This window comes from Chionomys nivalis, chromosome 9 (genome assembly GCF_950005125.1).
Source record: "Chionomys nivalis chromosome 9, mChiNiv1.1, whole genome shotgun sequence".
Taxonomy (NCBI): Eukaryota; Metazoa; Chordata; class Mammalia; order Rodentia; family Cricetidae; genus Chionomys; species Chionomys nivalis.
In genome coordinates this window covers 64,720,414-64,737,345 of record NC_080094.1, presented here as the reverse complement: position 1 = coordinate 64,737,345, position 16,932 = coordinate 64,720,414, and the positions used below count along the sequence as shown (strand labels likewise).

The 16,932-nt window shown below is 41.3% G+C and overlaps 1 protein-coding gene across 1 annotated transcript in view; it reads left to right on the top strand.

Moving 5' to 3' along the window:
- The window catches only part of Lgr4 (leucine rich repeat containing G protein-coupled receptor 4), a 104,553-nt gene that overhangs the window by 57,482 nt on the left and 30,139 nt on the right, over positions 1 to 16,932 (top strand). Inside the window, exon 2 of the mRNA XM_057780675.1 lies at positions 2,041 to 2,112. Coding sequence (XP_057636658.1) covers positions 2,041 to 2,112 — 72 coding nt within the window. The remainder of the gene's footprint in view (positions 1 to 2,040; positions 2,113 to 16,932) is intronic.

Here is a 16,932-nt window from a genome sequence, read left to right as displayed (position 1 = left end):
ATTACCAAATGATTATTTTAAAAATTCTAATTTTATATGTATAGATGTTTTGCTTGCATGTATACCTGTGTACCTTTTGCGTGCTTGGTTCCTTCAGAGGAACAGAAGAGGGCATTGGATCCCCTGGAAGTGGAGTTATAGAGGGTTGTGAAGTGCTGTGTGGGTGCTGGGAACTGAACTGGGGACCTCACGGAGACAGCTTCTTGCTGAAGTGTTTCGGGGAAAGGGTCCTTCCCCCTTCCTCCCTGTTGATTGCTACTGTAGATAGTCTTGGGAGCTGGGTTTAAAATACAATACTTCCTTGAGAAGGATACAATTTCTTCTACATTATCTTTAGTTGGATTTGAGTTGTTTTCAGTGATAAAAATTGGGGATGCTTGTGAGCCTGTGTGGTAATAGATCTACTTAAAGGGAAATTTCAAGGTATAAGAAATTTATGGGAACATTGACTCCTCAACTGGTGACCTATTTATAGTTCTTTTTCTATTCGGTTTTAAGCAGAGTACACTGCCTAAGATTCTTTGATGATTATGCCAAGATCTTGAGAGCATAATTAACCCCCGTCCCCCCCCCCCCATTCCTTTTGGTGCTGAGGCATGAACCTGGGACCTTACACATGTTAAATATGCTTGGTCACTGAGGTTCCTCAGCGGCTCCTTCTTTCCTCGTTTTTAACCATGTCAGGATTCAGGCTTTGCTTTCTGTCTTGGTTAGCAGTGAGGGGAGTTATAGAATTAAGTCCAAACCCAGGGAGGCTGAGTTGGCAGTTAAGATCATAGAGTGTGCATTTTCTTCCTCTTGTTGGCATCAGGGAGGTCATTTTACCCCACAGTAAGCCTCGGTTTTCTGATTAGCAAAGGGTGGTTGTAGGTGCAATTTTAGACCGAGAGGATTTACTCCTTTTATGCAGCTTCTGTTCCTGCTGGCTTTGTTCCTACTGCTGTTCCTGTCATTCCCAGTCCAAGATGTTTTCCCCACCTGCCTTGGGAAAGGCTAGGAAGAAAGGGTTGTGATTCCCATGTGTCAGTCTTCGCTAGAGGAAAGGTTGGACAGTGACGCCTGTACCGGGGAGCGGAAAGTGTCTTACCTTGAAGGGATTTGATCTGGGTGAAGTGATGACAGCTCTACCTTATATTGTGCATGGTTTTTCTAATGCCTCTTCCTACCATCCTGACAATCCATCCATCAGTGGAACTTTCTCGTGCTTAAACTTGATGGTGATTTTGGCATTAGAGGGACCCAAGGGGTTCACTGCCTTTACCTCCAGATAAGAGATGGAAGAAACTGAGGGAGTTGCTCAGCCGGCCCGGTGCATGCCAGGACTTCCCTCAGAAGGGCTGTTACTAACTACGTCTTTCACAGTTTTGATATCCAGTGGAGTATGGAAGAAAAAGTCAATTCAAAGGCAGCTGCCAGGGGAGCGGGGAATGATTAATAAAGGATGTTTTAGCTGTTAGAACCGGTTAATTGTTGAGCTACACTGTTGAGTGAGTTCCCTCCTTTCTAAACTGACTACATACCTATCGTGTATGCACTTGTCTCCAGCCGGCATCTGCTCATAGGCTGAAAATGAAATCCCCTGACAACTCTTACCTGGAGGACTTTCAGAGCTGTTAGAGAACATCTGACTAGAATGGAGCTAGGGCCTGTTTGCCCTGTCCTTGATTGTAATTCGGAAGCCGTTTCCATCTGCAGGTCTGTGTGACCTAGTCGTGAAGGGTGTGTTGACTTATTTTGATCAAGTATAGGGCTTTGACTACCTTTGCAGCCAAGGCCACCGGGAACTTACACTAGCCCACTTGTTCTAGGGAGTGTAAAACTTTTTTTTAAGTGATACCTAAAGGGGGAAATTCCAGAATTGGTGTATGTTTCTAAGTTAAATATTGGATTCTAAAATCAGATTATGACTATTCCCTTCTGTTTTCTATGCTCATTTTTCTAGCATCTATACAAAATAACAGCAGGCAGTTTGTTTTCTGTTAGTTTAGACAGTTGACAATGACCATTAGTTAACCATGTTCCTAACTTCATGTTTTGCAGGGATATCAGTATGAACAATATCACCCAGTTGCCAGAAGATGCGTTTAAGAACTTCCCTTTTCTAGAGGAGCTGTAAGTACTACTTTGAGAATTGCATATCCATGTGTTTTGTACTCATTTTTTAGAAGCTTTTTCTGTGGAGAGAGCCTAATGTTTCCTGTCTGAGAACGTCTCAGAGCTTAGTTTCAGTGCATTTTGTCCAGAGCAGTTATGTTTGGGAGTTGGGAGAGAACAAACTTGCTTTTTAAAGCAGTATAATTACTGAAGTTATTTTTGAAAGCCAAAACTAAAAACTACTACTTCCATAAGACATTTCCCCCCCCCCGCAATTATTATAACCATGATTGCTGCAGTGACACAAGCTAATTGCAGTGTGATCCTGAGATAACATGGCTCCTGCGTAATTACCATTGTTGCCGGAGGAGCTGCTGTATGGGTAACTGAACTGGGAGGAATAACACAAGGTGTTCCAGGGTCGTGATGCAGCAGGCCACTTTGACAGCAAGTGGACAGCAAGCAGGAAGCTGGTAATAGATCTCCTTGGCTATTTGCACATGACCTTTTGGGGGCAAAAGTGTGTGACAGCAGCCAACCACGTCTCCTAGTTGCAAGTTTTTGATGTGTTTTTAACCTTTCCTTTGGTTGTGCTTTCCATATGCTTTTATTATGTCCATAAGAAAAAGAATGCACCTGTAGTTTTTAAAAGAATAGGAACCTATACATTATATTTTTGGAATCCTGGTGGAAAGTAAAATTAGATTTGAGTCCGTTAATATAAGCCCCAGTTCACAGATTCAGTGGTCTGTGGTGGTAGAAAGGTTGCAGTTTGATATGAAGAGCTGAAAAAGACCCAGGCCTGAGGGATCTGAGTTCCTGCAATACATCATGTCCTGTGCTCTCTCACTAGAGCCCGTCAGTGACGCTGCCTCCCTGAACTCAGCCCCTCCCTGACAACACAGAGTCAGAGGCGAGTAAGACCCAGATTGTATTCCTATCTCATTGAAATAGAAGTTTAAAGACTTAATAAAATTGAAGGGAGTTTTTTTCTTCCCACACTGCTTAGTGGAACCTAATGCTTTCACATCAAAAGCTGAACAGAGATCATTTGTCACAAGATTGAAAACTGGGTCAAATTACTTAGACTCTCTTGGTGTCTTTGACTATAAGGTGTGATTAATAACAACCCCCCATTTGTATTGTTGTGGTGCATACAAAATGTATATCTCGAATGTTTATTATGGTGTATGATTCAGAATGTTACATACATGTTAGCTAGTATTTTAGTATTTTTAAAGGGCATAAAGAACAAATTATGTTCAGGTAAAAGGATTTACGGGTAGTGTGTGTATGGTGCGTTTTATTTATACCTTTTTATGGGGTGAATATTAATTGCCTTTAAATAATGTTTGAGCTAATTGCATTTGAAGTCTCTATTTTCACCACTATGATCAGTCTTTAAGGTACTGGTCTGCTTTCTTTTTTCTCACATGTAGTTTTACACTTCAGGGTTAGTATCTCCTTACAGACATGATCCCTCAGTGAGAGGACATGTAATTGCTCAGCCTTTGTGTAGCCACCGTGGGATGAATGATGTTCCAGACAGGAAACGGAGAGGCTTCTCGCACTCTGGAGGGGGCTGCTGTGTGCAGACCCCCTCTCCTGATGCCTGCAATTCCCAGTTAAACTTTTAAGGATTTCGGAGTGGGAACCTGGCTAATCTCTGCTTCGTGAAATGTCACATGTTAGATGTCTTAAAATCTCGAATGAGCAAGCGTTTGTGAACCTTACGAGCTCTGTCAACTAAGAGTTTTAATTGGAGCCAAACTGAGTTTGCTTGGTAGTTCTTTTGTAGCTAGGTCATGTTCTCTGTCTATGCCACTATCACAGTAATGAAGCCTATCAAATCAAGCTGTTATACTCACCCTGAATACTGTATACGATTTCAAAAAAAAAAAATTCAGTTAGAGCTGGAAGTTATTTACAAAGAATATTTCAAAATAGCTTTAATATTCTGGCAATAATTTAGTCATTCAAGGGAGTTTATTTTCAAGGTTAATATACACACTCAAAACCTTGATTTTTGCTTTTTAAAACAATGTAGTTGATTTTAACATTCCGAAGTGATGCGGCCTTGGCTGTTGTAATGTTTCGTAAACAGCATAACCATTTGTTCAGAAGTCATCTGGAAGTGGTTTAAAAGTGATTGTGAAGCTGAGTGCCCTAAGTAGAGATGAGTGGCTTGCCTGGGTTTTTCCGTGTGAGCTAATGAGGTGTTCTTTATAACATATGTCTCGGTTTGGCCAAATTTCATGTAGGGATCTGGAACGCTTAGAGCATGGGGTAGATTCACTGCCCAACAATACAGAGGAAATGCTCTTAGATATCTACACATCTGCTTATTCTTTCAACAGGCATCGAGTCCTGTTACTTGCCAGTCCTTGTGGTGCTTGTTAGGAATACAGACACCAGCATAGTTTCTGTGGGGGAGCCGATGTTATCCCTAGAGTTAAATTGTTGATACCATACCAACTCGAAGCAGGTAGCCATTTAAATTAAGATATGAATGAAAGTAAAAAAAAAAAATTCAGCTTCTTAGCTGATCTAGCCACATTTCACACAAGTTATTTCTTATTTTTTGTAAGGCTGGTTCCTGAACCCAAGGCTTCATACATGCCACACAAATGTTCTGCAGAGCCACTGAATGAAGTTAGCTTTGCTTCGTGACTACCATCTAAGCAGAGACAGATAATATCTATTCTTGCGGGAGATTCTTTTGGACAAAGCTGATCTAATTTCCAGAGTGAGATGAAACTAACGGTCTGTGCATTGCGCTAAAGGAGATGTATAACATGAGAGGCTGTAGAATGTGGAAAGCTTTTTTGCTTCCTATAATCATCTCCCTTGAGTTTAGTAGGTGTAGGGACTAGCTAGAGGAAGAGGGATAAAAACTTTCTAGACTGTCGAGTGGTATGGGGGCAGACATTTCAGAAGAATCAGGATATGTGAAGTGACTTATTTTGACAGGATTGCATGATGATTCTAAAAACAATTCTCAGATTTTGCCCACGTCCTGAAATGGTTTGAGCCAAGCTGTGCCTGTTAAATGATTCCCAAAGATGTTTGGTTTGATAGGTGATAGGTTTGTCAGGAGAGACTAGAATGTTTAGGTGCTGGTTACTACGACTAGAGACACTAGCAGCCAGTCTGCTTGGGACCTAAAGAGTTCCATTTTATAAATATACGGTGGTTATTAGCACACATATAAAGCTTTCACTGTGTGTATGTCCTACAGTGGTTAATAGCACACATATAAAGCTTTCACTGTGTGCATGTTCTTTCTCAACAACACGAAGGTAAGGTTTCTAAAGGCTGAGCTGAAAGGGCTCTGGGTCTTTTTCACATCCGTGAGTCTGATGTTTCATTGTTCTAGGCCCCAAAGTCTGTCCTCCAAAGCCCATTCTTCCTTAATCACTGAAGAATGTTGACTTACTCTTAGAGAACTATTCCATCTAACCTTTTTCTATGTGGATTAGATACATTAAGTAATTTTGTTTTCAGTTATTTTCACATTTAATCTGCTTTTGAAAGCTTTATGGCTCATAAAGATTGTTACTCAGTACTATTCTCCCCTAGACACAGTACACGCAAGGTTCTCAGGATTATCTTGATTTTTGTGTCTCATCTTTATAGTCTTTAAAATGAGAATCCTTACAGAACTCCTTTAAAAGGAATATTGAACGACATGTAAAAGAATGCACGTGTGAAGTAGGGAAGTTTCAAGAGTTACTGAAAACATGTCTGTCTTTTTATTGAAAAATTTGGAGACGAGGGTAGTATTTTTTTTTTAAATAAATCGTTTTTGTTTGTTTCCGACCACCCTCTTTTTATTTCTCTCTCTATTTTTCTTCTTCTTTTTTTTTTTTTAAGATTTATTTATTATGTACACAGTGTTCAGCCTCTATGTATGGCTGTAGGCCAGAAGAGGGCACCAGATCTCATTACAGATGGTTGTGAGCCACCATGTGGGTTGCTGGGAATTGAACTCAGGACCTCTGGCAGAACAGTCAGTACTCTTAACCTCTGAGCCATCTCTCCAGCCCTCTCTCTCTATTTTTATACACTTTTTTTCCAGTGACATCATATTTTTAATGTGCTTTATCAATAGATAACAAATTTGTCATGTGGAAAATTATTTTTAAAACAAAGCTATGTACATAAAATTGTAACATGAAAAGAGTGTCCCCATGCTTAAAATAAGTCAACAACCCCTTCATGGACTTAGAAATAACTCTGTTGTTTTGCTCATATAAACACAGGAATTACTCTAAAACCATACTTTTTTATACACTTTCCAGGAGACAGTTCCAGATCTCATTACAGATGGTTGTGAGCCACCATGTGGTTGCTGGGAATTGAACTCAGGACCTCTGGCAGAGCAGTCAGTGCTCTTAACCTCTGAGCCATCTCTCCAGCCCCAACAAGGGTAGTTTTGCTTGGAGGAAGGAACTGCAGTAGGTTGGTATGTCTTTTACCAATATTCAAATAAAACTGAGATTCTGGGGAAGCGTTCATGCAGCAGTATCGGGATCTATATCACCTGCTACCATCTATAAAGCCACAAATGCTTCTGGTTGCCTTGGACTTGTCAGGCATTGGTAGCCATTTGGGGAATGGTTGAAATTTAGAATTGTGAAAATGATTCAGTTAGAAACAAGAGGAAGAATACCAATTCCTTTTTCACAGGCTCTTATTCTTAAAACGTTCCCCGAGTCGGGCTGGCGGAGCCAGCGACAAGCGGCGACAGTTTCCCACCAGCGGGAGGGCACGCACCGTGCGGCCTGTGGTGGCAGGTAACAGACACGTAAACACAGAGATAGGCATAAAGCATTTTATTGGGGGAGAGAGGCAGAGAGAGAGAGGGAGAAGAGAAAGAGAGAAAGAGGGAAAGAGAAGAAACATGTGCGCATGCTGAAGAAACAAAAGAGGGAAGAGCAAGATGGCATGGGCAGGTCAGAGGTAATGGGAGTGGGCGTGGCTTGTCCCTTAAAGGGACAGCAAAGCACAACACAGGCTGTCCCTGAAACATCCCTGGAGATATTACAGGGGTGTAGCAACAGCAGTCGAAGCACTGCCAACAATGCACTCAGTCAGTTACTATTGAATACACTCTGTGACCAAGATAATTCTATCGTTTCCAAATTTTTCGACTCTGAAGGCTTCATGATACTAAAGTGAAGGCAAGACTTTGAGTCCCAGGTCACTGTTACTTGTTTTGTTTAATTCATTCCATACTAAATGGAGCCACTACTTTATAAAGGGGTGAGCAGTTCTAACAAGGATGGGTAATCAAATACAGAGTATTTGACGGCAGCAAGATTTTCACCTTGTTCACCAGATTCACCAGATGAAACCTCCATGTTCTCATCTGTAACCCATGAAAATATGTTCTGTTTCCTCATAGCGAACACTAGTTAAGTTTTTAGCATATAATAAGCTCTCAGTCAATGTAGCCTGTTATTATTATTTCTATTTTATCCTGCAGTAATCGCCTCTTGCCAAGATTGAACAATTTTAGTTACATTTATAGTTGGATTCAGGTTGAAATTATGAAAAAATAGTTTAAGAAATATCAAGTGAATTATTGTCAAATTACCTCACTGTGTGGTTCACAGGTGGAGTTAGTGACTGGCAAGTGAATTATTGTCAAATTATCTCACTGTGTGGCTCACAGGTGGAGTTAGTGACTGACTAGTGTTCTCTTCTGTTATTGTACTCAAAAGAACTTACCTTTGCTTCTAAACTGCATGTGACTCACTTCACATTCACTCCCTTGATAGAACCTTCCAGATAAGCCTTGTTGACTGTAGGAACATCCCAGATAAAACAAAAGCTGTCCTCGGTTGCCTGGCAATAGATTCCCTTCTTTAGCAGCACTCCTTTGTTCCCCTTTGCTGGAGTCCAGGCCTACTCCAGTGGGAGGACCATTCTTGAAATCACCATGATGGCAGTTGTAGGGTGAGCCCACGAAGCCTTACTACCTGACTGATCCTTAGTATTTTCTATAAGGGGTCGTTTGGAGAACTAGAAAGTGAATCTGGGAAGGGAGATTGCACTGATTGGGGCCTAATAGTTATACTATGTCCTTTGAGAAGGTGGTGGTGTGCACACCTTTAATCCCAGCACTCAGGAAGCAGAGGCAGGTGGATCTCTGAGTTCAAGACCAGCCTGGGCTACAAGACCTAGTTCCAGGACAGCTAGGGCTATTACACAGAGAACCCATTCTCAGAAAAACAAAACAAAACAACAATAACAAAATGTTTTCTTGGTTTTGTTTTAACTCATAAAACTCTTTGAGGAGGTTGCTAGGTGACAGAATTCATTAGTCAATCAACCTGCTATGGGTAATAAGACTGACTATGTCTTCTGTACAAATGGGAAGGCCAGAGAAAGACTTAGTACACCATTCACTAATTCAGTAACCCGTTGTCAGCTAAGCACAGTTCAGCAGTGAGTTAAATGAGATTCTTGGCTTCAAGGGAAAGGAATAGTGTACTCCAGCTAGGAGAGTTCAAAGGAAAAGGGAAATTACATTTAGCAAGAAAGATTAAAGAAGACCTCATCAAAGAGCTGGCATTTCTGGGGACCCTTGAGGGATGGTGGGAGTTATTTATGAGGAGATATGCAAAGAAACTCAAGTCAAGAAACAGGGACTGATATAGGTAGCACAATGTTAGGGGAAGTAGTGCTGGATTGCCGAAAGCAGATGTGGAAGGGAAATTTAGAGAGGCATTTGGAGCTAGACTGAGGACTCTCTACTTGAGCCAGACATAGGGGTTCTTAAGTGACCATTTTGTTTTTGTTTTTGTTTTGAGCCAGGGACTAGTTCAATCAGTTCTTCTATCAATGTAATTTCATAGCAGAGAGGTTATAATTGAGAGAGTTAGGGAAGATAGGAAGATAGTGGAGCAATCTAACTGTAAAAGTGTAGGTGAGAGTTACCAGAATTTGTGTTTATCATGGAGGTGTATGCCTTTAGTCCTAGCACACAGGATGTAGATCTCTGAGAATGCACAGATAGCTTGTTCTACACTGTGGGTTCTGGGCCAGCTAGGGCTATAAAGAGAGACCCTGTCTAAAAAGTGAGTGAGTGTGTGTGTATGTGTGGTGTGTGTGTGGTGTGTAAATCTGTATTAGGGCAGATGAGAGGCAAAATAGAGTCAAGGTTATGTGAGCTACGCCAGCACCAGTGGTACTTCATTTTAGTATTTCCAGGAGTTATTAGAGACAACATGAAAAGAAATTGTTCCAGAAGAGAAAATATCAAATTTAATTTGAAGGAAGCACATTGAGTTACATAGACTATAGATAGGGGCCTATGGAAATAGGTGAATGGCATCCAGAATAGAGATTCATGGGTAGAGTTGAGAGTCTTTTATGTTGAGATGATCAATGGAAACTTGAGATTGCGAAAGCTTGCCAAGGGATAGAGGGCAGAAGAAAGGGAAGGGAAGAGGGCCAAAGACAACTCCTCGGGAAACACTTGACACAAGGTGTGGGAAGAAGACAAGTGCCAGGTGAGAACTGGGGCAGACCCAGGAGTTGTGGAAGAAGAAGTCTCTACAATGAAACAAGGGCTCAGCTTTGGTGTGCTAGAGAGAGATGCCTATGGCCGGACGCTGAAAGATGATTTCAGTCGCCTTAAGTAGCTTTATGGTTGTTTCAGTAGAGAGGGAACAGTGCCATTTGGGGAAAGGAGTTCTCTAAGAGACAGATTTTGGGGAACTGTTAGCAGATAGCTTCTAGGCTTTGGCAAGTGAATAAAGCTTTTATATGGTCTGTATGTTAGCAGAGGTCATTGGGTTTAAGACACAGGCACAACCGAGGCACGGTAGAGAATTGTTTCTTGGAGAACAGAAATGTCTAAAGATGGAGTTGCTTCAGCTAGCTTTGGAGCTTGAGGCTTAAATGTTATTAGAATTTTCACACGTCTTCTGTGGTTCAGTTTTGGTTCCTTTCCTGTTGTAAATAGCCTGTCTTCATAGAGTGGGGACTGTAACTCGGTCAGTAGTCCCAGCTGTGCCTCTGCATCCTAAAATCCCACATGAATATCAGAAGGATCTCCTGCTGCTCTGAGCAGAGGCCTGGGAGGTCTTGACTTGGCAGTCTTCCTCCCTTGCCCATTCTTAAAGCTTGATGGTATAGTCTAACCTGATTCATCCCATCCCTAATAGAACTACTTAGACTGTAGACGTGGTTCCCCAAAGTGAGCAGGAGAAAGCAGGAAGGAAGATACATTGGGGAGAGAGAAGCTAAGTATATCTATCTCAGCCTTTTAAAACCCAACTGCAGGCAATGTGTCCTTAATGCATCTATCTGAAATGAACAAAGTATTGTTGGAGACTATTCTATTTAAATAGGAAATGGTATCAATTTAGCTAATTCCACTAAACTACATCTGTAACTTTGTGGTAAGTGCTTTGTAGCCCATGAATAGAGGTGATGACAATGTGGTGTTGTCTGACTTTGGGGACAGTAAATCAGAAATTAATAGAGAGGTAGAAGAAATCAAACGTCAATTGCAAGCAGTTCACTGGTAAAGTGACATTGGATATGGAAGTTGTAGAGAAGCACATAAAAGCAGTTTGTTGGTTTCTTTATGTATTTTAATCAGTGATGGTTATTTGTTCTTTGTCTGAATATAATAGGGGTTACAAGAAAACAAAAAAAAATTGATTTTCTAGTAACATGATTAAGTTTCCCAACAAGGTAATAAGCTGAACCATTTCTTTTATTCATTGTCTACTCTTACATGAGCCATTCTTATTCAGTATATTGTTTATTAATACTGTACTCCATTCTAGGAACTTTGGCTCAGCACTTGTATTTTACCTTCTCTGTTCACCAACAGTTACTGTGGGCGCTATCTGTACTTTGAAGATGGTCATGTTGGAGGCATTGCAAGTGTGAATTGAAGACATATATGGATATAAAACTATAAAGCATGAAACAATTTGTCCAAAGCTAGATTTTTGAAACTGATTATAAAATTAATGAGAACTCAGCGTTTAAAACATGGACCTATAGAAAGATATAGAAAAGAAAGGAAGACTAACCAATCATTATCTCACCCCTGAGATATAACTTTTGTTGTATTTTATTATGTATCCTAGATGTTTTCAATATATTCATATATATATATATTGGCTTTTTGAGACAGGGTTTCTGTTTTTGAAGCCTGTCCTGGAACTAGCTCTTGTAGACCAGGCTGTCCTCAAACTCACAGAGATCCGCCTGTTTCTTTCTTCCCAGTGCTAGGATTAAAGGTGCGCACCACCACCGCCTGGATTATACTTTCTTTTAAAAATAGAATTTTACAGCCGGGCGGTGGTGGCGCACGCCTTTAATCCCAGCACTCGGGAGGCAGAGGCAGGCGGATCTCTGTGAGTTCGAGACCAGCCTGGTCTACAAGAGCTAGTTCCAGGACAGGCTCCAAAACCACAGAGAAACCCTGTCTCGAAAAACCAAAAAAAAAAAAAAAAAAATAGAATTTTACTATTTATGCTCATTTTTCTGATAGATCTAGGTTTTACTACTAATGAATATACAGTATATTTTCATCTCAATGCTTCGCATTTTATGTAACAAATTTCCTACTGTTCCTGTGCTTATCTATTGTAAATAATTTTAGAAACTCTTTGCCTAGTTTTTGTGTATTTAAGGTACTGTCCTTCAAAATATGTTATTTAATATATTTGTTTGCGTGCGCGCACACACACAAACACACCAGAAGATGGCATCAGGTCAGTTGGAACTGGAGTTGTAAGCCACCTGATGTGAGTGCTGGGAACCAAATTCAGGTCCCCTATGAGAGAGAGCAGCAAGTGCTCTTCAGCCACAGAGCCATCTCCCTAGCCTTTAATCTACTTACTGTCTTTAACTGTGCTGTTTTTGTTACAGCCTGGCATGCTCTTTTCCTAAATTTCTTGAATTGGAAATATCTTTGACTGTCGTGGAAAGTTCCAAGTAACAGAGACTTAAAGACGTAATGCTTTCTGTTATTTGCATGCATCTGAAATCTGCAGCCTAGCAACCAGGAGCTGCTATTGAGAATCACAACATTTGCAGAGTTGCAGACCTTAGCACTCTAGTCTGCAGTCCTGTGTTTATAGTGTTCACGTCCAGATCGTGGCTGGAGCTGGAGCCATCAACATTCACCTCTCAGAGTAGGAGGGAGGAAGGAGGGGGCAGTGGTCATGTCCCACTAGGTCATTTCTTTTAAGAAGCCACCTTGAACATATCAGGCAGGACCTCTGACATTTCATTGGCCAGTACTTAGTAACTTGGGTTTTAACAGGGAATGCTGGCAAAGAGCTTTGACTCTTGGACTCAAGACAGGACTCTGTTACTAGGTAAGGAAAGAAGAATGTTTATTGGCAATGCAATTAGTTAAAGCAAACTTTTGACTGCAAGCAGCAGAATTCAACTTCCTATTTAAACAGCAGGAGATGCACTCTTATAGTAGAGGAAGGCTCTAGGTCTGAACCATTTGATGCAGTTCTTTCTGAGCTCTATGTGCTTTGTAAAGCACTCCCTGCCTTCCTTTCCCAGCCTGCCCTGGTATTCCACTGCTCACCACTTAGCTTTGTGTGTCTTGCCATTTTGTGACCCAGGTAAGTCAGGAAGTCAGTATGTACTGTGCCCTCTTACTTCTGTATGACTCATAGTGACAACAACTGCATTTTAAAATTCAGATCTACTCACTATTATTACTATGTACATAAGTATGTGATGTACATGTGCAAGTATTGGATGTGCACATCATAGCTTACGTTTGGAGGTCAGAGGCCTACACTTGGGATCAGTTCCCTCCTACCGCCATGGGATCCAGGGGTTGAACTCAGGGCGTCAGTCTTAGCAGCAAGTGCTTTTACACTCTGAGTCATCTTCTTGGCTCAGGAATCATATTTTTTTAAACTTAGAATTGGGGGAGATGTTAAGGAAAAGAATTTCTTCTCATTTTGGATTTATTGATGCAAGAAATTTAATTCTGCTGAATTAAATTTAATTTATTCATGATTGATGGACTTGTTGCTACTTAAATGAAATGAGAAACTGAGAACAGTGCTTCTTTTGCTCTCCTGTGGTAGACGAGCAGTAGGAACGTGCTGTTGATGCTAGGGATAGGCATAGTTTTCAAGCTTGGGTTATTTCCTCACCTGGGTGAGTGTCATATGTGCTTATCATCAAAAGACAAATGATGAGATGGTTAGAAGAGATGTGCTCGGAACCACGACCATTGCCATGGTTCTTACTGACTTACCTCTACACTAGTCTGCTGTGCTTCCTCTGGGGAAGTGCAAGACACAAGAGGCCAATGTGGCACAGGTGAAGCTTAAATTTTAGTTAAGTAAACTTCTTTAGTATGTGGAAGAGTATTAGACGGCCTTCATACCAAGTTTTAGCAGGGATGTAATTATTTTTGTTATAGATTACCTTAGTGTTTACCTCCCCCCCATGTGTGTGTGTGCGTGTGTGTGTGTGTATGAGAGAGAATGAGAGAAAATTTCTTCTTGCAAAGACAAACTGTTTTAAAAATATAAGCAATCCTTCATGAAAAGGATCTAAATATATATGTGTTCTTAAAACTGCATTTTTACAATGCTTTGCTTGTTTTCTTGCTTTTTGTGATAGAGCTTCATTACAGAACCCAGGATGCCCTACAGAGTACTTGTTTTCCTCCAAGACCATCTCAAACTTCTTATTCTTTTGCCTCAACTTCTCAATGGCTAATGGTGTACGCCACCACTTCCAGCTTATATGTACATATTCACAAATGCACATATACTTTATAGCCACCTATTTTATATACATATGCACCACCTCGAGCTTATATATATATATTCATCTATGCATATTATGATTACATGTTTTTAATAGTTGCATGATGATCTGAAATCCTTCCTAAGATGTGAAAAATGGGGATGACAGCTAGAGGTAGAGTTGTCACTCAGCATGCCCGAGGCCCTGGGTGTAAGCCCTGGCACTGGGATTGGGGTGAATAAAGAAGAAAAGAAGAAAAGGCAGTAGGGGAGCAAACCAGGCGTAGTTAGTGGGCTTCGGAAAATTCTGATGTACTGTATCCAATGACACTGGGAGAAAGAAGGTCCCAAGGGATCGAGAAAGAATGTTGCTTAATTACTAGCCTTTTTGTCCACTATAAAAGTATTTCTTTCTTGTGGCTGTCTTGAAGTTAGTGGTTGAAAACACCAAAGAGCAGTTAGTGTTCAGCTTCTGGGATTTACATTGTTTTCTGGGACTTGCGTTATTTAGCGGTATTGTAGGACATTGGGTTTGGCATGTCAGGGACAGAAGCTCATGTTCTCCGTTTTTTAAAAAATGAGCCACTGGTGATAAATTCCTGAGGTATATTAAGGGCCACTATAATCAGATAATAAAAATGCAAAGGGGTAAATGAGTCTTCAGCTTTTTTAAAAAAATATATACCTAATATATGTTGGTATATTTGGGAGCCATCAAATCCATCAAGGTTTTATTTTTCACAGAAGCCCCGTAGTTCTAAAAGCACAGTTACACCTTCACATGCAAATTCATATATGACATAGGATTAATAATAGGAATGTTTCTTGCTGTTGGAAATGGTCACTAGCATTTTACATCCTGTTTTCAAATAGTGTTCAGAAGAACAATACTCGCTTCAAACGTTTTCTGGTGGCCTTGCTTGCCTAGTTCAGTCTTGACTAAGAACGGCCTTCTCTACAGGAAGCATCACAGACTGATGGCTTGGTCTATTGTCCTTTGTAAGCAGAATGACTGACACTGGCCATCTGCCCACTTGAGGGAATCAATGGCATTAGAGGGGAGGCAGCCTGGACACGTTTGGGTATGAGCTGTAATGCTTCCTTTTGTTTAGCTTCAAAGGTAGTGTGGAGCATAGCGGTGGAGGAGGAGAGAAGACGTTGCTGAGGGGAGGAGAGTGTTGATGACACCGAGGGGCAGTACTGTGGTACTCTTGGTAAGGAGTAACAGGAGCACAACCACAGGCCATTTTGTAATCACTGCAGAATGAAGACTCGGGGCATGAGTGGCTGGCAGGCTCTGTGGCCTGCTTCTCAGCCACACCATGATATGAGAAGAGCTGTCTTTGGAACTCTTGTTGGTGCAGCGAACACGTTTCCTGCCTCCCCTCCACAGTTGCTGTGGTATCACTGTCCTTTCTTCACCCCATGTCGCCTCAGAGCAGCTGCTAGAAGCCCTCAGCTACACTCCCCTCAACCCAGTAAATGTCTAGTCATTGTGCAGATTGTAGTCTTTATTCTCCTAACTCCTGACTCGAATTCTAGCCACCATGAAATTTATATGATGGCCCCAAAGCAGTGCTTTTGTGCAGATAACTCCAGTTGCTTTGCTCTGTGTTTCACAGTTGCTTCTCTCCTTTTCTTTAAAAAAAATATGTGTGTGTGTATTGCCTGGGTGTGTATACATTCATGTGTGGAAGAACCTGCCTTCGTCAAAGAAGTGTTGGATTAACTGGAGTTAAAAGGTGTGAGCGGTCATGTGGGTGCTAGGAACTAAAACCGGGTCCTCGGCAAGAGCTGTGAGTGCCCTTAACTGCCAAGCCTTCTCCATAGCTCCAACTTCTCCTGTCTGTCTCAGTTGCTTTCCAAGTGAAGAAATCCCAGACACGTGGGTGCACTGCATGAAGGTATCAGTCCCTTGGCCTACATTCCCTTCTGACATGTGTCTTGTTTAGTCCTATTCTTCATTGACCCATTACCCATATTTAACCTTCAGTATTTCTGTTCTCTCCCTTCTGGCAAATGGAAGTTTTATGTAATATATACATTAAGAGTAGATAGCATTGTGGAAAACTCTTGTGCCCCCTCTAAGAAGTTTCTAATATGAACCCATGGTGCTTATGAGTAATAAACACAAAACAGATTCATAAGGACATTCACAGCTGCATCACTTGACCCCTGTTCCATGAAATGGCTCCAGGTATATTGGGAGGGCATAAGCCTAGTGGCCTGATGTCTCTCTTCCATCAACCCTCCCTCAACTCTTCTCTCTCTCTCTCTCTCTCTCTCTCTCTCTCTCTCTCTCTCTCTCTCTCTCTCTCCCTCTCTCTCTCTCTTTCTGCTTTCTTTGCTGCTGGGACTCTTGTAGTAAGCAGGGTAAACAAGACCTGCCCTGAAGTAGACTGTTTGAGTTCACTATTTGAAGTGCTGTCGGACTTGTTTCAATTCTTCGTGTTTGTGTACACAGTACAGTGAGTTGAGATACTACTGTTGACCTGCGGACCGCTCTTTCCAACTTGAAGCTCCTCTTAGCATTTGCCGCATGTGTTAAGACAGGTGATAGTTGAGTGGCACCTGCTCCCTTCAAGGCTAGCCAAGTACGTCTTTTCTGTGAAGCGTATGAAAGAGAGTGAGGGAGTAGAAATGAAAGAACAGAGTTTGAGACCAGCCTGGTCTACAAGAGCTAGTTCCAGGACAGGCTCCAAAGCCACAGAGAAACCCTGTCTCGAAAAACCAAAAAAAAAAAAAAAAAAAAAAAAAAGAACAGAATAGGAAATATAATCAGGTAGATCTCCAGTTTATTTAAGCACCAGTATTAGATTCTCAGAGTCTTATATTGGGCCTTAGTTGAGGTATTACAACATACCTACCATGTGCATGGTCTCATGTAAGAATACAAAATGAATGTGATTTGGTCCCCACTCATAAGGAGCAGCATAATGCCACAGAGGAAGGTGGGGGAGGTGAACAGTAACTAGAGGTGAGCTAAGAGGCACCGGTGAGAAAGCTTTATTTAAGACTCTTGTGGAACCAAAGGAAGGTGATGTCATAGGGTTTCATGTTGCTAATACTCAAC